The sequence below is a fragment of the Seriola aureovittata genome, chromosome 10 (assembly GCF_021018895.1).
Source record: "Seriola aureovittata isolate HTS-2021-v1 ecotype China chromosome 10, ASM2101889v1, whole genome shotgun sequence".
Classification (NCBI taxonomy): Eukaryota; Metazoa; Chordata; class Actinopteri; order Carangiformes; family Carangidae; genus Seriola; species Seriola aureovittata.
In genome coordinates this window covers 18356188-18375560 of record NC_079373.1, presented here as the reverse complement: position 1 = coordinate 18375560, position 19373 = coordinate 18356188, and the positions used below count along the sequence as shown (strand labels likewise).

Below are 19373 nucleotides of genomic sequence, written 5' to 3'. Positions count from 1 at the left end.
TGAAATACAAATAATTACAATTAGCTTTGTTCAGTAGGAAAAGTGCGAGATAACGAGCAAAATATAAAAAGTGCAAAACAGTTTATTTCAGATATGAAAACATAGTGCTTGGTGGCTGTATGACACAAAAAACCTTATACGCTCATAAATATGTTATCAATAATCACAAACTGTACATGTATGAATGGATTTACCATCATATAAGTCATCATTTGTTTACTACATAAATCTAATGAAACAAACATTTCCTAATGTTATTTTGATATTTACAGTAATTATGTAAAAGTTCATTCTAAAGCAAGACCTTTGGTCTTTGAGTGCAGTAACGGTCTCAGTAATGATGGAGTTTATTTCTACTTTGTAGTGATAAACAATGTCAGTTTTTGCCAACAGTTTGTGACTAGTATAAGCAGGATAATGCAAAGCAGGAGTGTGGTGTTAGTTGATCAATAACGGCGCATTCTGCAGCACCGAGTGTAATTGTGTTTGTTCCTGCTTCAGCTGTAGCACATTCAACAGGTGAGTGGATTGGCTACTTTTTTCTTTTTAGCAAAGCTTTGGTTAGGAGCAGGATATGGAGCGTGGTGTGGTCCTGTATGTAACTAAAGTGGTCCCCGTTAGAGGCAAGTGAGCGATGAAATTTCAGCTCTGAGGTAGGAAAGGCAAAGCAGCCCGTGCTGCCTCTTCAGCTGTTGGTATACCAAAGACAGAGTAAATGAGATCATAGAGGCTGTTGTGTGAGATCTGTAGGCTGACATTGGCGCTGTGAAGAGACGAAGCCCCTTCCATCTGGGCGATCTCATGAAAGTGTCGACAGATCAGAGGGACCACCTACAGGAGCAGAGGGAAAGAGAGATTTCACAGCACTTAAAAACTACACAACTGAAGGCAGATGAACTCAAATACTGTGCGTCACTGAGGCGAAGGTCAGGAAAAATTGGAAAGAGTGTTACCTGGACTGTGATCAGTTTCTTCTCCAAAGGTTTTCCATCTGGGAACTTCTCTCCAAAGCACATGTTGATGATGTAGTCAGGAGAGCCACCATTGTTCTCTTTAAACTTTCTCAGGTCTGAAACAGATATTTATTTCACAGTGTAATCATCAGCACAGGTTTCAAATGAAATGTAATAATATTAGTTAAAGAGAAGTACTTTTGTTCACATCAGTGAGCAACAGGAGAGCCACACCTACCATTTACATACTTCTCAAAACTGAGGAGCTCCACCATGGTGTTCTGAGGCAGCTTTCTCGGATCTGGGTCAGCGACATTGGGGTCACTGGTGCTGGCAAACACATGGCACCTGTCCTGCCTCCAGGCATAAATACCAGTCTCCTGAACCTCCAGCAGTAGACCTTTCTGGATGCTGTTAAGGATGCGGTTGGTGTATTCGATCTGGTGCAAAGAAGGTTGTGACTTAGAACAACAGCTTTATTGTCGCACTGATGATGTACAGCAATATACTGTGTATTAGTTTAAAGGAAAAACTCCACCCCCTAATCTTGCATTCAGTTCATATTCATTCGATTTCTTCCTGAACGATTTTTGAGAACGCCTAAAGATCTGAGGGATTATAGATGTAGATGGAGAGAGCCATAGAAGGTACAAGAACAAGGTTTTTATGCCCCATACTCCAAGCCTGTTGAGTCTTGAAGCTCTTGCTCTAACACAAAACCCAATCTCTGAAATCAAGCTGATGAAGCTTCTTTGTTGAGGAGAGAAACTCATGTGTTTTGGCAGGTGACACTTAATGTAAACAGAGACCTATTCTAACAGACATGTTTTGAAAGTTAGATTGCCAATATTATCTCGGTTTAACAGATACTGATAATAGTGACTGAACCTGGCTGGTAATGTTTATTAGTGTAAGGAAAGTGAAATAAACTATTAACAGGTGATTTTTCAGTATAACCTTATACCTGTTTGTGGTCTAGCAGGCCTTCAGTGGAGGGGAAGCAGAGATGATGGGCATTGAGATCAGGGGATACGTGCTCGTAGTGGAGCTGGAGACGCTGAATGGAAAACGTGGCTTTTAGCATTTCTTTTTTCCTGTAGTGGATGGAGATCTCCAGGTCGTAAATACTTGGCTGCAATGGTGGATTGAGGACAGGCGGTGGCTGTTCTGTACAAAATAAAAAACAAAACAGATCACATTTTCACAGATTATCATTGGGAAGCATTTTTTTCCAGAATGACATTTCAGTTCAACAAAGGAATTTAACATTTTATTTGGCTGAACATACCCTCGTAGTAAGACGGCTGATCTGGTAAAACCTGTGGGTGGTTCTCGGCTGCAACAGAATAGCCTCCAAGGACAGCTGCATTGGGCTGACAGTAGTTCTCTACCAACAGTTGCTCCTCTGTCAAAGACAATAAAAATCATGACCATATGAAATCATAAACAGATACAGAGGATATTTTTAACTTATATGAAAGCGTTTCCCTTTGTGTAAGACACTACCTGTTGGATGGTTGCCAAGACCCAAGGCTGTGAAATTGTTAACCAGTTGATTGTGCTGTTTGGAGGAAAAAAGCATAACTATTTAGGCATTAATTAAGTATTGAAATGTCACAGTCAATCTACAGAACAATACAGACCAAACATCGGCAGTAACATGACAACCACTAAACCAGTTAACAAAGTGAAATTAAAGTTAGCTTTAAGCAATACTACACCTCATTTCCTGGGGGGAAGTTCTCTGTGGGAGAGCTGTAGATATCTGGAGTGATGACAGAATCCTCCTGTGAGACTTGTGTTGGCGTACCTTCATAGTTGTCTGCAGAAAACGAGAAAACAGACCCACATCAATTTGCAGTCAAACTTCAAACAGTTCCACAGCGGAAAGATGAAATACCAATCGTCTTACACTCGGTATTGATAATCTCGTAGATTTTATGAGGGTCATCAGAATTCTTTGAATTATCCTGTATCATCCTGAAGCGCACGGAGAGGTTGTTCAGAGCACAGCGGAAGTTGGTTTTCCACCTGGCCTTGTCATTGGGGAACTCGTTGATTTTACCGCTTGTTACTGCCCATGCCTGTGAATCAAACAAGTAATGACACTGTTTTTAGTAAAATGACAAATTAGGATTTTACATAATGAAGTTAATACTTTTTACATAATGAATACTTAGACTCATTTAATAAAGGACACTCTGCAATCCACATGTAAACAAAAAGTTCTGCTATGAAAGATGACGACACTATTCACTCTCAAACAGAAAGGTAGTTTCCTGAATGCAGGGACTGACAGTGGTTTATAATTGTTATTACTTGACAAAATCTAAGTATGATGTTGCATCATAGAAGTATTAGTAACATTGGGGAAAGCAGTTTCAGTTTCAAAGTTATATACTCAAACAAAATAAAAGTGCTTATATGGGACAAAATTATACTATTTTCCTGCAGCTATTTCCTTTACTTTCTTGAGGAAATGTGTGATTGCAGGATGTTTTTCTTGTGATAGTTGTTTTTCTTATTAACTCTGGCTACTTTGCATCTACTTTGACTCAAGGAAAGTGGAAGAGCCACCGCTGCTGTTGGCATAACAGTATTGTCCCTGGCAGTCTGGGACCAGCTGCCACCTGCCATACATCAGGACTAATGCTGTTTACTGTCATTTTCAACAGAGACTGCCTATGAGTTGTATTCGTAGCACATTATTTCAATATTTTTCAGTTATACAGTATGATTACAGTTGCGTGAGACTGATGTCAACAAAGTCATTAAAATGTTATCTTATCACCCCTTGTCGGATAGCACCTTTACTCTAGCGACCAGGTCAACAGAGGCCATTAAACCTACCCGGAATATTTTACTGTCCTCGTCTTTGCAGTCCTTTCTGGAGTTGTGCTTCCAGGGGACTCTGAACTTGTTCTGGCCCACATAGCACAGGCCCGTGTACTGGCCCGTCTCCACCTGCTCTATGAGCCAGCTCGCGAACTGAGGCTTCGGAGGGCTGAGAGAAAACAAGAGGGGGAAGGAGGAAGGAGAGGAAATTAAAAAACGTCACAACTCAACCACACACGCAAGACATGGTGCTACACGGAAAGTAAGTCAGCCCACACAGTAAAGTGTTTTTCCGTCCTTATGCAGACATTTAGAAAGACAGAGCCTGTAATCCTCACCATTGTATGGCCCATATTCAGCAACATGCACTTTACTAGACTTATTCAGTACATTATAGATAAAGAGCTGAATAAATCTACACACAAAGCAGATGTTACAGGAACAAACTACTTCACAGTACATGTACGTGTACGCCACTCCCGTTAAATAAAAACAAAGAAACATAATAATAATCTAGTAAATGTCCAGGGGAGAAGAAGATGATGAGGCTGTGTATCTCCCTACCTTTGCATCTCTCCGCAGAGGTGTTACTCCTCACAGAGCTGTGTATCTGGTTCCTTCCTGAGCGCTTTGCTAACATTTATAGAAACACAATCTGTGACATCACGTATGGTGGGAGGGTACGAGTCCGTGTGGCATTACCGTGGCAGGATTGGGTGACTGGTTCGCGGGCAGGGAAATTAAAGAGAAGATCGAGCTGCTCGCGATCAGCAAATTCAAGGCACCCTCCGCAGACCGGATGCAGAGGGTTTTTCGGTAGGCTGGCCTTATCGAGGAGGAATTTCTCCACCGACAAATTAAGGAAAGAAACTGAAAGTTATTTCATCTCTCCTCTTGCATCACCTCGTCAGCCGCGTTTCACCATCGAAGTCAAACTAACAGTCGTTCGCTGCAATTATTAAACCCGGTTCTACTGGAATTCTCTGGGACTTTACTGTCGGCAATTACGTTATTTATTTCCGGAGAATGACGACAAACATACACTATATAGTACATGTGTCCTGTTACAAACCAGTTCAATCAACCCAGTCACCTGAGTCAATATAGTGGTGGCATGTATTAAACTTACTTTTGAATACAGTAAAGGCCCAGAGATTTCTGGACTCATATACATATATATATATATATATATATATATATATATAGCCTATATACACATTTACAGTATGTGATGCAGATTTATGACACGTCATAACCTCCATAGATTATCAAAGAAAGGCATTTAAAAATATACTGCATCCATAAAAATTTGAGGGCTTTAATATCTCACATAACAATCGCACCACATCGTTTTAATGTATTGGAACAGGAAGATACACTGGAAAAAGGCCACTCCAAAAATAAGCAAAAAAAAATGTATATAAGATATTTTTTGCTTGTAATAAGCAAAAAATATCTTATCTGCCAATGGAACAAGTGAAAATTCTCTTGGTAAGATTTCTTGAAATAAGACATTATATTTAATCCTTACAGGATAAGAGTGCAATTAGCTGGGAAAACTCACTTTTAGCAATATTTTACTAGTATTCTGATGTTTTGTGTCTCATAATAAGCTTGTGATGCGCAAAAATAGTATTTTCCCCTCAAAAGTTTTTGCCATCCTGTTTGTTTCAAGTGTATTTAACTAATTTTTAGTTCTATAATTGTGACACTGTTCTAGATTTAAGTCCACCACCTACTTGAAATAAGATTAGAAACTGGCATTTTGAGACAAAATGTCTTGAAGTTAGCATTCCTGACTCGTATTAGGCAGTGCTCTTTTGCCATAATAAGCATAAAACAGAAAAAATGAAAACTAGCATTTTGCATTTAACCACCTTTTTTTAAATTTAAAATCCCAGAGGACTGCATAAAAGGAAAACAGCTTAATTCCAGCTTTTTTACATATCACATGGACATGGTTTGATGGAAATGTAAGAAAAATAGCCACACTGTACTGTGCATTTTGAGTTGTTGTGAGTTGGGCATGTTGACCATGCAGTTTTCAATAAAGCAGATTTGTTGTCTCATTTCAAGTTAAGTCTGTTTCTTGAAACAAGACGATTCATCTTTTACTAATAACACAGCAGCTTAAAAACCTTATGACATGTCAAAAAAGCTTGTTTCATCTGAGATATGACTCAAAACAAGACTGTTTCACTTAACAAGATATTGAAGGTGCACTGTCTAAAAATAAGCTCCTTTATCTCACTTAAATCTTACTCTTTAGGTGATTTTGTCTTATATTAAGTGTGATGAGATATTTTGACTAGAAATTAGAAAAATATGTAAGATGAGTTTTTGCAGTGTACAGGTTATTTGAGTTTATACAACATGTGATGTGATGCAAGAGACCTATAGGACACATTTCACTAGTGACTATAAACAGTCAACTACACACTTGCCAGGTGTGAAGGTTGTGAAGGTTGTAAGGTAATGCAATACAATTCAAGAGTACCACAAACTATAACCACTGAACTTAGCAGAAAGTTGAATTAACACCTCAGTTTCAACATAAAAAAAAAAAAACTTTATGCATTAGCTTTAGCAAAGTGTACCTAATAAACAGGGAACTGAGTGTTGATATGCAAATCATGGTTCTGACACTTTTTCAGTATTTCAAATGCCAGAATGGTGGTTTATAATATTAAGGTAAGGCTACAATACAACATGCCATTGCATTCTCATATTGAAATACGCCAGATATATTGATGATAAGATTTGAGGCCCATCAAACATTTTGGAAGCAGCTCAGATGACAACAGACATTTGGCTGAGCAGGAGCGGCCCCACCTGCTCTGACCTGATGTACTTTTACAAAAATATCATCCCTCGAAACCACCCAGTTCCACTGAATTTAAGGCGGATGAATCCACCAGTGATTGTCGTGTCATTAGTGATAAATGTGCAGTCTATTCATGTGTTTTGTGGGACTTTCAGAGAAGAAGAATCTTGCAGGTGTGCAGTTGTGTTGTGTTTGAAGGAGAATATTTATAACCAGACAGCGAGTGAGAGTGCAGTGGGGATCCCCTCAGCTACATAACATGGATTTTATCTCATACTACTAAAAAGAAAAACATTACATAACCAGCACCAAACAATACTTCACTTCCTCTTTCCACCATTAGCTTTTTCATAACTTCATATCACAATTAAATTAAATATTATTATTTCCTGCTCTGGGGTTATTATCCCACCTTTTAAACACAGTACAAAAGATCAGATACTCTCTCAGGTGACCATGTTGTGACCATAGACTGTGTCAGTGATGACCTAAGGCATATATTAGTTTGCTGTCACTGTTAAAAGATACAGTCCAGCATATGTGTCAGGAATAGAGAAGCGATACAGGCTCTAATAGAGCACTTCCCTTTTCCTCAGCACTGGAAATACTGCTCAGTCCTTGTAGACAGCCCTTGTAGAAAACACAGGCTTCATAGCTGCCACTAAGGAAGGATGTAGCCTGGTTATTGAACGACCACACAAAAGGTTCACATCTCATTTCACACCATAGTGCAAAGGCAATATTAGTATTCAGCTTGTTTGTAAAGTCAAATAGCAGTACAGGACATTTTGTTTTGATCCTAGATTCTCCATCCTCATTCATTTCTCTCTCTTTATCTCTCTATCTAACACTTAATCACCCTTATCTCGTTCTCACCCACGTGTCAAATGAAGCATTGTTGACTTGCAACATAATATTAATAAAAAAAAGCTTTGGAAATAGTGGGTGCTGTTGTTTTGGCACTGGAGTTTCAGTGTGCTTCAAAGAATGCAATACCTGTTTGTCATAAAGAGCCACACCCTTACCTATGAATCCTAACGTGTGTGTACGTGTGTGTACGTGTGTACGTGTGTGTACGTGTGTGTACGTGTGTGTACGTGTGTGTACGTGTGTGTACGTGTACGTGTGTGTGTGTGTGTGTGTACGTGTGTGTACGTGTGTGTACGTGTGTGTACGTGTGTGTGTGTGTGTGTACGTGTGTGTGTATCTTTGTGTGGAGGCAAGACTGAGAGATACACAGTATTTGTTGATCTCATTTAGTCATAAGAACTGTATTTTGTATTTTGTATGAAATTGTTGTTTGATTTTCCATTAAAATAGGACATACACATGTTTGTTCAACATATTCCAGATTTGTTTCACCAACCACAGAAATCTCTCTTTGCTTTTAAAAGGAGTTTTGCTCCAAGATGCATTAGTCTGTAATACATTTCACAATGTCTGACATCCCAATGTCAGGAAGTGCATTAATAGTACTGCAGGTTCCAACAAGTATTCACTTGAAAAGGAAACCATTTCATTGATACAGTCACAAAATTCCTACGTGATCGAGATAAAGTAAGTCAGACAGTCTTGTGGTTCAGATTTTCCATGATCATTGTCACACAACAGTAACAGTGTAGCATCAGGGCATATCCCATTTGAACTGATTTGTAACAGAGTGTTTTCACTGAGCGCCCTCTGCTGTTGACAGATGAGGGCCAGGCAGCGGTGGAGACTGAGGGGAAGGTAAGGGGATGAAAGTGGGGATTGCAACACAGCACTATCAGTCAGAGAGGCATGAAAACCACACTGGTAAATCTCTATTACCGTACAGTCAAAATGTCACCTAGTTGTAGTAATATGATAGTTGATCATATAATTTATGTTTAATTATAATTTATGTGATGTTTTAAGTATAGCAAAAATGATAGGCCTATCTACAATCTAGATATGTTATTGTCAGGTGTTGTTGGCCCAAAGTTCTGCCATTTTGCAATATAGTTCCAGTGATATAATTTGAAATAATTCAATTAATATGTTATTTGGGTGTATTTCTATAAATGATCTGATATGTTTCTGCACCGAACAGATCAGGTCTCATACTGTTTGGTATTTGTATGCGCTAGTTCTGACCTGAACTCACAGTCTTTTGAATGGCTAGAGAAATGTTTTCAAAACTAAACAGCAAGTCTACTAGCTTAACGAAAGTCTTTGACCTGAATACCTGCTACCTTTTGGGGACCCACTGTATTTCTGGGTTTAATAATTGACCTGTCATCATCATCACAAGTGAAAACTACGTATTTTTGGAAACAGACACTGAAATATTCAATTAAAACACTGTCTGCCAGTAGAACACAATAAACAGCTCTCTGTCTCTAAAACAGTTTCAACAAAGACTGAACATTATACGGATTTATCATAGGACCGCTGTATTAGACTGAGGGTGTACCTAATAAACTGTCAGCTGAGTGTGTTTTATTTACATTCACAGTTCCCACTTTACACCTCCCATTCATTTTGAAAAAGACTGAGGTTGGAAAGCGGAAATACACTACCACGTGACTCCAGCTCCGTTTCCCGCCCGTATTCGTAATGAATTATTTAGTACCCGGAAACAACAGCAGAGTGACAGCTCTGTCCCTTAAAACTTACAGTGCCTGTGTTTCAGCAGAAGGAAACATCTCTACTACAGATGAACCAGATGTTGTTGACCTGACTGCAGCTGCAAACTCAAGAGTGCAGTGACACAGAGGCTCGGCGAGTTTCCTTTTGGATGTGAAGCGTCCCGAGTGGCCCAACAGAGGCTGCAGTCTGTCGTCGTCTTTTCATCACTCGGAAGCTCCGCCGGCTGCAGAAACAGGTAGCTAATAACACTGACGTTAATGTCCTCCTTATACCGTTAATTGCATTATTGTCATTAGTAGAGGAGATTTTGGGGTTGCGGACTTCCACCGTTTAATGACATAACATTAACGATTTCCTGCAGAGCGGAGCTACATTAGCACACATACATGTTTAAAGGAAGTTTCGCTACATATTTTATTTCACTCGATACTCACAACCTCATTAACGTGATTAAGAGCAGCTGGGGATGTAATGAGTCCATGTGCTTTTCTAGTGAAATTAAAAACCTGTGTTTTCAGACGATCCTCAGGCAGTTAAACATCACTTTTTGAGTCGCTTAAAGTCTAGTAGTGTTTACTTAATGTGTCTGTTCAGTGTGAGAGAGAAAAAGGCCTGTTTCTCTCTAATGAAAAGCTGTGATGTACCTTTTCAGTTTAAAGCTCCCCTTCCACAATCTACTTATTGTCAACTCACTTGCATGTCTGAGCTTCACTGTGCTGAATGATGTGTATATATAGAGACACTACTAGTAATGCTGTTTTCACATTCATCTGATTCTCTGATTCTCACCTTAAATCTAAGTGTTGGACATCTATCTATCGTGGTCCAATATGCAATTTACACCAGTGTGATGTGGAAACCTCCAGACACCAAACACTGATAGTGAATTTTTGTTTCAGTTTCATGTATAAAATGTTACACAATGATGTCAACCATTTCTCAATCAGCATCCAAAACAACACAAGATACACGATCCATTTTATAATGATATGCAACAGAGAAAACTAAAAAGTTTCAAAATTATGATTCACCAATCTGCTAATCGAATAATCAAATCAGGTACAGCAACAAGAGGCATAATTTATTTACAATCATGTTACTGAAACCATCCCCATTTTGTCCTGTGGTCCCCAAGACTACTGGCTGCATATTGACTGGATTTGCTGATTAAACAGGGTCAATAGTGTGTTACTTGCTTTCACTCAGACAGTGGCCCAAAAAGCTAATTGGGTTTGGTGAAAAGCAAACTGTGCAGCTCTTTGTGAACCAGTCGATCCTCCTATGGAAGTTACCCATGGTTACCACAGTGTATGTGGCATTGAATGTTTTGCAAAGTGGGCCGGCTTTCATATGTAATGCGACATAGGCTCCAGCAGGTGACAGTGTAGCCTCACTGCTAGTAATAGTAACTCTTCTGCAAAAACCTGACATTTGGTGCAAAGAATTTGTCAACTTTTTTTTTTTTTTTTTCTGAGTGCCTCAATTCATTCAGCAGTTGTACAGAAATGGAGAGGTTGTGCACATCGAAAAGTGGTTCTTGTCTTTTCTAAACATGGTTGAACACATTGGTAAACACGCTGTTTGATGCAAAGTGTCCTCAGCAACGTGCTTTGCTAACAGGCTAGGTTACTGTCCTTTTTATCTTAACTACAAGCTTAAAACTATTGCTTTTCCTAAGGTCTATTCTATAACCAACACTGAATGTTGAAAGTTGTTAAATCAACAAATAAAAACCAACTATGAAATGCAATTGGACCTGTATTTTCAGTCAGGGCGATGTAAAGACACTGTCTCTTTACAGATCCTGTTCTCTCAAAGAGAATCTGCATGTTTGTGCAAATAACATCACATCCCATTATTGGTTGATTTGTGTTTAATTTAGGGCTGGTACTTCCTCAGAGGAGTAACAGGACAAGAGTCATTAGTTAGTCATCGACCCACTGGGCAAAATTAGCTCTCCACCACCCACCTTCCCCTCTGTGTGAGCAAACAATATACTAACACAAATTAGGACTCGCTGCTTTGTGTCAATTGGGAGTCCAACAAAGATGCTACATAGAGTGATATGTCATTAGTGAGCAGGTGGGGAAGGAGAACATAGAGCTGTTGCCTCTCCAACTAAGTAGTGAAGAGGTTTCCATGGCGACGGGACTGCCTGGTGGTGTCCCTGCATTATTTTTTTTTTTTTCTTTTTCTTGGGGGGGGGGAGAGAGAGAGATGGGGCACACAGAGATCAAAGTCGGCTGTCCTCAATTCTGCTGTAAGTGGAGGGTTAAATGGTGGGGTTGCAGGGGAAAAGCTTCTCATTAAATGTAACCAAATCTCCTTTAAGACACAGCTGACATGTCACTCTAGAGACACCAGGTAAATGTTGTTGTTGACAGTGACTGAGAATCTGTTTTTTTCTTTCTTTTTTTTTTTTCCAAGGATTTATATTCAACCCCAGAAAATCTGTTAACAAAATTTCCCAATGATAATTATAGACAAAAAGGCAGTTTTTAGTATGGTATATGATCTGAGACAGCAGAATGAAGAATGCAAACTGGATTAACTGGATCACTATACTGTTTTTAGAAAAAATTAAGGTAAATATAAACTTAAAATTGCCTTGCCAGAGAGTTAATTTTAATTCCTTATAAGCAGACCTGTTGATACATTGTGACAATTGTTTTAGTTGTATTTAGTTATTTATCGAAGCAAATTTTATTGTAAACCGAATTTCATTGGGTTTTGGACAAATAAAACAAGGAATTTGAAGATGACACCTTAGGCTTCTGGGAAATTGTGATGGACATTTTTCACTGCTTTCTGAAAAAAAAAAGAGTTTAATTGATGAAGAAAACAACGTTTGTTGCAGCCGTAATTTAAAAGCATTTTTTTTTAATTTCTAGTTAAGCCTGCAAATCAAACTGTGTGCCGGAAAAAACTTTACAGAAGGGCCTGTACTGTAGCTAAGTCAACTTCCGCTCTTTATTATCTTGACCCTTGACCCTACACAGTGTTTACACTGCTGTTGCATGTTTAGATGTATAAATTGTTTGATAAATCTTTTTCACTTTTTGACTCGTAGCACAGGTGTAATTGGTGACATTAACGATGGCTCAGGTCTGTTAAGTGTCCCAGTCAGTTATTGCAGTGACCCAGCACACACAATACCAGGACCTCCTCTAAGTGGAATGCATCCATTGTTATTAAAAGCACCTGTGCTTTTGCTACTGTCACACACCAAAGTGTCTGTAGAAAATGTTTATTGTTATTAGCACATAGAGTCTGGTGTAATTCCCAGCAAACAGTAGCTTCACCCTCCTTCAGCCTAAACGGAGGTCTAATCAGTCAGAGTGATTGGAAACAACTGTGTGGGACAATGTGCAGGGTCTTTAAATAACAGATTGAAAATAGGGGAGTGTTGTTGTTGTATAGTTATGGTTCATCTGTATAATTGCTTTTAGTATTTAAACTTCATAGTTTATTTCCAGGAGCATTTATTTTCAGTGTTCTCTTGTGTGTGTCTGATCATTCACAAAAAATAGTCATACAACCATCCTTAAAAATGAGATGGAAACCCCCAGAAACCTAGAAAAGGCCAATTTGAATGTGCTTGCTTTAGCTTAAAGACGTGTGTCAACCAGAAAGGCCAGTGACAGCAGTTACCAACATATGTGTTGTTAGAGTCTGGGTTTCTGATTGGGTGAGTAGAAGTAATTAGCCAAACACAATAAACTTGTGAGCTGTAATGTTATTCTAAAAAATATATATAAACCAAACTGAAACATATCAGAGCGGCTTTAAAATTATTGCACTATGAATTTTAAAAGTGAACATATCTGCTCATGATGGTCTTAAAAAATCCAACAAATCATCTTTTGTATGTCATTTATGAAAACGCATAATCCACTGTATCCACTGTTTTTTTTTTTTTTGCTGACAGAACCTCAATTTAACCATCAGACTGAAATTAAAACAGAATAAGCAGTGGTAGATTGAGTTAATACTATTATCTACATGGGAGTGTAGTTTATGAAGTATGATTATTATATTTTTAACCTCACACTGATTTCAGACAAGAACTTCTGTTTTCTCAGTGAGCAGTAAATGTAAAGGAGATGCTGCTTTTGCTCTGTCAATTATATTTTTGTTGATTTGACACAAACCTTTTACTAGCTCTCTCTCTCTCTTTCCTGGTGTTGGACTTTTGGTCCCAGCCTCTGACATTGTAACAGGATTACTTGGGGTGAGCACTGAGATGTACCCAGTGTTGTAGGACTGTCCTAATTAGATAACTGTAACCCTCATATGAGCAGCTACACTCCTGGTGGTCCGGTACTGGGACACACTGGGCTCAGCTTTTCGACTGGGGAGAGCTGCGAGAACAAGTAGTGTGAAAGGCTAAACAAGGGGGGGGGGGCTCTCAAATCCTTTTTAAGCCTTTTGTCATTTATACAGGGATTTATTTGTCATTAAGAATAATAACAGCATTTGTGGCACAATTAGGCCTCTATCAGATAAAAAGATGACATTTAAAAACATTGAGAAGCAGTTTGATCATTTTTGTGCATCTGCACTTGCACCATCTTAACTTGCTTTAGGTTGTTGTTGAGGTGTCCTCCATTTAGTCAAATTTGCCCTTTGCTGTTCTGTTTCGACTGGTTGTAACTTGCTGCTGCCTCCACCTCCCCACAGTTTCCTCCAGCCACACTGATTTTTGGTTTTTCTATAGATGAGGACCCATGTTCTCTTTCTTTTAACATTTTTCCATCAGGTCAAGTTTAATTTTGTAATATCCAGGAAGTAGGGCAGCCAATGTGTGTGCTGTTTGAGACACGATTGCACTGTTAGAGGGGGTCTGATCATGTTGATGTATTGGCTCTGCTGCTGCACTGCACCATCTGTGTGAGACCTTAATAATAACTGAGCTGGTGATTTATTGCCTGTACTCAGCAGTGTCTTTTTGAGAGGAGCCCAGACAAAAGCCGAGACCCTCACCCTCCCACTGTTTTTAATAGTTCTTTAGGATGTGCAGGAGAAAAAAAAACAGTAGTAATGTGGGGGCTTCAGCCTTTTTAAGAAGGCAAAGTGAAAGAAGATTGAGTTCCTTAAATGAAAGTAGTTTGGAGAGTGTGAGATTTTTAAGATGGTTCAAAGGGTTTTCTGCAAATTAAGCTTTTAATGGCCAACATTTACATCGGTTTTAAGCTCGTTAATTACTAATTTTCTTTAAATGTAATTGTAGTAATTAAATGAAAGCTTTGAGATGACACTGTCCTGTCATTTCATGTGCCAAAGGCTGTTATTTTCTGGCCATGCTGCTGCTCTGTAAACCTTCAGTGACCCCTCTCCTCATCTCCCGTCCCCCCCTCCGGAGGACGATAAGGTGCTGCTGGAGAAAAGCTCATCTTATCTCCCTGCTGCCCTCTGAAGCAGTTGTGTTTTATGGGTTGTAGCTCTTTTGTTTCCTTGTTCACTGCCTCTGCCCGATCACTCACACTCATTCCTCATGGAAGTTGTTTGAAGGCCTAGAATAGCTTTGGAAAAGAAGCCCCCCTCCCTCCTCCTCTCTCTTTCTCCCTCCTCTTCTTCTACTCCTCTTTTCCCTCTTTATTGAATCCCGCCTCCATATCATTTATCTCTGCACCCCCCTGTCCCTCTTTTCCTCAGATTGAGGGGGCCATTAGGGGGCATCCTCTTTTCTCTCCCAGCTGGGTTTGTTGACACACAGTCAATCTATGGTTGTCTTTCACCTCTGCCACCCCTCTTTTTAACTCCTACCCCCCCCCACACCCCACAGCTTGACCCTCCGCTTTCCCTGAACAGTAAAGCTGCGACAGCTGTGGACTGTATTAGCATAGCTGCTGGAGGGGGGGGGGTTGCTAAATATATTGCAGTCGTTACCTTTTGTTCAACAGTTGACAGTTTTAAAACATTTTAGCCTCTCTGTGCAAAGGGAGTGAGCAGAAAAGGAAACCACGATGATCACAGTATAACAGCTTTTTAAATATGGGACACAGAAGATGGAGGGAGAGCAAATGAAAAATCAAATCACTGGAAACAAGTCAGTATCTAATTAGTGCATTAAAAAATCAAAACAAAAAGAAAGTGAATTGAAAAGAAAATGATCAAGCAATCAAGCTCATTTTTCAAAAGACCGACAATCAAACCAATAAAATGTTGTTTTCATGTCTGACATTCAAATGTCATTTGGACAAATCTCACCTCAAGCTGATGGCACAGAAAAAAAGAAACATTAAAGCTCATACAGATTGTTTGATGTTTCATTTAGGCTGAATGATTTAGTGTTTTTTCTTGCTGTCAACAGGTGCTGGAATGAACAGGTCCAGAACCAGGATAACCCGCAGCTCCAGCTCCCAGGTCAGACACCCTGCAGAGTCTCAGGACTCTGGGCTGGCCCCGTATGGAAAGCAACGAAAGAAGCAGCCAGACTCGGCTCTGGCCCAGGACCTCAGCCAGATGAGTGTGAGCGGACAGGACATTTTACGCTCTAGGTGAGGACATGTAACAGTGACTTTATACTGTAGAAATATTACAAAGGAAAGGGAACATTATAACTCTCTGGGATCAAATATGTTAATTGTAAGCAGCATCGTCAGAGCCATGAATGAAGTACCTAATATTAGAAGAAAGGCTGATACTTGCCGGTAAGTTAGTTTATAGCGACGTCCAAAAGTGACAGTCAACAAAGTGAAATGTAAACATGATCACATGACTGGAATAAAAAAATATTATTTCCATGTCTAAATATAATTTCTATTAAAGTCAGACTAAAGATATATTGTAAATAAGTGCACGAATTATCATTACGTTTGACTATTTTTTCACTTCAGTTTGATGATGAACAAACTGTTTTGAACATGTGATGCAGATAAAACAGTTAAAGTTAATATCAGACTGTTTCTGCTGCAGAGAGGAGAGAAGTAGTTGATGTCTGAGTCAGTCCACCCGAATTGTTCGTTTATAATCATTGAAATAATTAAGTGTGTGGCTAATTTTCCTAATCAGACATCAGCTGTCTAGTTTTTATTTCCAGAGTCTGATCATATTATTCTGAGCTGCAATGATGAAGAAGAGAGTAAAAGCATTGACACTGTAGGGAATCCTGCCGGATTAAAGAATATTTGTTCAATTAAAATGAAACTATAATATTATTATATAGGCTATTTATAAAGCGTGATAAACTCTCCGTGCATTTTTTTTAGAAGCTTTGTTTTTAAACCAGAGTGGACACATGGAAAACAATTCCACAGATTTTTTTTTTTTTTTTTCCATATATTTTATATCTACTGCTCGTTATTATTGATTGCTTTAATGTAAACTCTTTTGTCCCTGTCAGGATCCTGTAAGAATGATGAATGATTTTTCCAGTGATTTGATTGGCCAGTAGTTTGGCTGTTGGCAGGTTTTGATCTGATCCTCTAAGTTAACCTGAGCCGGAGCAGGTTAGGAGTTCAGCATCAGTTACCATGGTGATTTACCTCGGTAACAAGTGAACCACCGTCGTAGGACTGAAAACCCAGAGTTAAACCTGAAGTTACCTCAATAACATCTAATCCTGCTTCGTAGTACAGGCCACTGGTCTCTTGTTTCAAATCCAGAGTCTGACTTAAACTTACTACACAAAGTCATACTAAAGTATCTTGAGTTGCACAGCCTTAGTCCTGTTACAGACACCTATAGAAGCTGAAGTCATTCAGGTGTCCTCCCACATCTCTTGTGTTGTATGGATATTTAGATTGGACACATTGACAATTTTATATGAAATGAGATATGTTTGTGTTGTGAAGTGTCGGTTATAATTCCATATGGGATCAGGTTATTCAAAGAGGAAAAGTAGTAAAATATCTGAGAGATGTGTCGTTTCTCGTTCTGTTCCCCAGTAAAGGAAAGACGTCCAAATGTAGCAGTAACCCTGTGAAGGATGGTGAGTCCTCTGGGTCCAGATCTGCTCAAAGCAGCCCGTCTGTGTCTGCTGCCAAGTTACCGTCCCGGGGCAGTCTTGCCTCTGTGGCTCGGCTGGTGAAGCTCGGCCGCTGTAAGAATGTGGTTGTGGTGGCCGGAGCAGGAATCAGCACAGCCAGCGGCATCCCAGACTTCAGGTTGTCGTCTTTGGCTTTGTTCTCTCTAAAGCCTCATCGTTATATTTCTCTCTGCTAACATTTTCATTGTACCTCATTCTTCACCCTGAGTGTAAGGCATCATGCTCAAAATGAACATTTAAAATTGTCTGTACTTCCACTTTTTTTTTTTTTTTTCAGAACTCCAGGCACAGGTCTTTACGCCAACTTGGAGAAGTACAACATTCCTTACCCAGAAGCCATTTTCAACATTGACTACTTCTCCAACGACCCACAGCCTTTCTTCTCACTGGCCAAAGCTCTGTATCCTGGCAGCCACCAACCCAACTACATACATTACTTCATCCGCATGCTTCATCACAAAGGCCTGCTGCTCCGAATGTACACACAGAACATTGACGGACTGGAGAAATGTGAGTGACAACTTAAAGCAAACCGAAAAACAGCACATGAAGCACTAACATACTCTATAACATATAATCCAAATGCATACTGCCAGTTCTTGAATGTCTGTTACAATATTTAATATTCTTCACAGTATGTGGCATCCCAGATGACAAACTTGTGGAAGCTCACGGTAGTTTTGCCACAGCTTCCTGTCACTTGTGTTACACTCCGTATCCTGCTGAGGAGGCTAAGGTATGTCTGGCTGTGTAAAAAAACAGTCAAACATATTACAGTAATTCCCTGCATTTGATGCCAGTGTAATATTTCCTCCTTTTGCTTCACAGCATGCTATAATGAATGGCAACGTTCCCATATGCACATTCTGTGCTGCTACAGTCAAACCTGATGTTGTGTTTTTTGGAGAGGACCTTCCGCAGAAGTATTTCCTCCACACAAAAGACTTCCCCAAAGCAGACCTGCTAATCATTATGGGAACATCTTTACAGGTAAACATCAGCGTTTTTACTATCTGTCCTCATTATTAAATGTAAATGTTGAGCTCTGTTACATCTGAACAAAAATTCATTGTTTCAGATTGAGCCATTTGCCAGCCTGGTGAATACGGTGCGCTCTACTGTGCCACGTCTCCTCCTAAACCGACATGCTGTGGGTCCCTTTGAGAAGGTCCCACTGCGGAGAGGAGACCACATAGAGCTGGGTGACCTGGAGGATACGGTCCGGAGATTTGCTGAAATGCTCGGCTGGAATGACGAGATCACAGAGCTGATGAGAAGTCAGGAAACAGCAGTGAGTTCCATCTTAAAATAGGCCTTTTTTAAAAAAAAAAAAAAAAAAAAAAAAAGCTCCTGCAGGTTTATTAAATCTCTGTTTAGGGCATTTATTAAACAAATGGCACATTTTTATTTAAAGGAATTATGGGAATCGGAGAGCAGAAAAATCTCTGGTAATCGAACCCAAGCCAGTGCCAGATATACTTATAGGACTTAACCATCTGTTTTTAAAACACTTGTGCTGACTGTAGAAATAATTTCCCTCTCGGCAGAGCATCCCAACGCTGATAAACGGCGCCCCATCAGTGAGTGGACAGACGCCTTTCCAGGGCAGAGGTATGTCAGAGCCTCCAGGCAGGATGGAAACATCCAGATCCAGACCAGGAGGTCAGAGAGCAGCAAGCAGTGGCAGCGAGGAGACGGACTCAGAGACAGACAGCAAGAGCTCTGCATCGTCCAACCTGAGCAACTGATGCTGCGCGTTTCATAAAAGATGACACTGGAAAGGTTTGAGAGTCTCCTCTCTCCTTAGCTCACACTAAGGACTGTTCTTCTGTTTACTGTACGTGCATTTGATTTCTAACCAGGATTTTTGAATAATCTTACCTCTTCATCTGGGACTCTGTTTGATGTTCATGCTATGTTCATATGTATAAATCAAAAGGTTTATCAACTTCAGCAACCATATTTAAAGCACTTATTATGGAGTTGGGTCCTTCCAGAACACTAGTAAATGTCTGAACTCTGTAACAAAAATGTTAATGTTTCTGCAAGTGGTCTCATACAATAGCAACGACTTGTTAATGTTTTATATCAGCACAACACTGTATTTTAAACAATATTTAATAAAAGTAATGTGTAATTTTCATCTTTTCTCTGGTTTATG

General features: G+C 39.5%; 2 protein-coding genes across 2 annotated transcripts; one reads left to right on the top strand and one right to left on the bottom strand.

Annotated features, from left to right (window-relative positions):
• Positions 1–66: 66 nt before the first annotated feature.
• irf7 (interferon regulatory factor 7) lies at positions 67–4684 on the bottom strand. Its single transcript, XM_056386804.1, has 10 exons — positions 4353–4684; positions 3804–3957; positions 2866–3037; positions 2675–2775; positions 2460–2514; positions 2242–2358; positions 1918–2120; positions 1192–1393; positions 954–1069; positions 67–831 (listed from the first exon to the last, which is right to left on the bottom strand). Exons 1-10 carry the CDS (start codon positions 4358–4360, stop codon positions 643–645), a joined length of 1317 nt encoding a protein of 438 aa, XP_056242779.1. The 5' UTR covers positions 4361–4684; the 3' UTR covers positions 67–642.
• A 4492-nt stretch (positions 4685–9176) lies between these two features.
• Positions 9177–19355, top strand: si:dkey-103i16.6 (uncharacterized protein LOC557125 homolog). Its single transcript, XM_056386753.1, has 8 exons — positions 9177–9457; positions 15536–15722; positions 17112–17330; positions 17490–17722; positions 17848–17948; positions 18041–18202; positions 18291–18503; positions 18760–19355. Exons 2-8 carry the CDS (start codon positions 15544–15546, stop codon positions 18958–18960), a joined length of 1308 nt encoding a protein of 435 aa, XP_056242728.1. The 5' UTR covers positions 9177–9457; positions 15536–15543; the 3' UTR covers positions 18961–19355.
• The last annotated feature ends 18 nt before the right edge of the window (positions 19356–19373 follow it).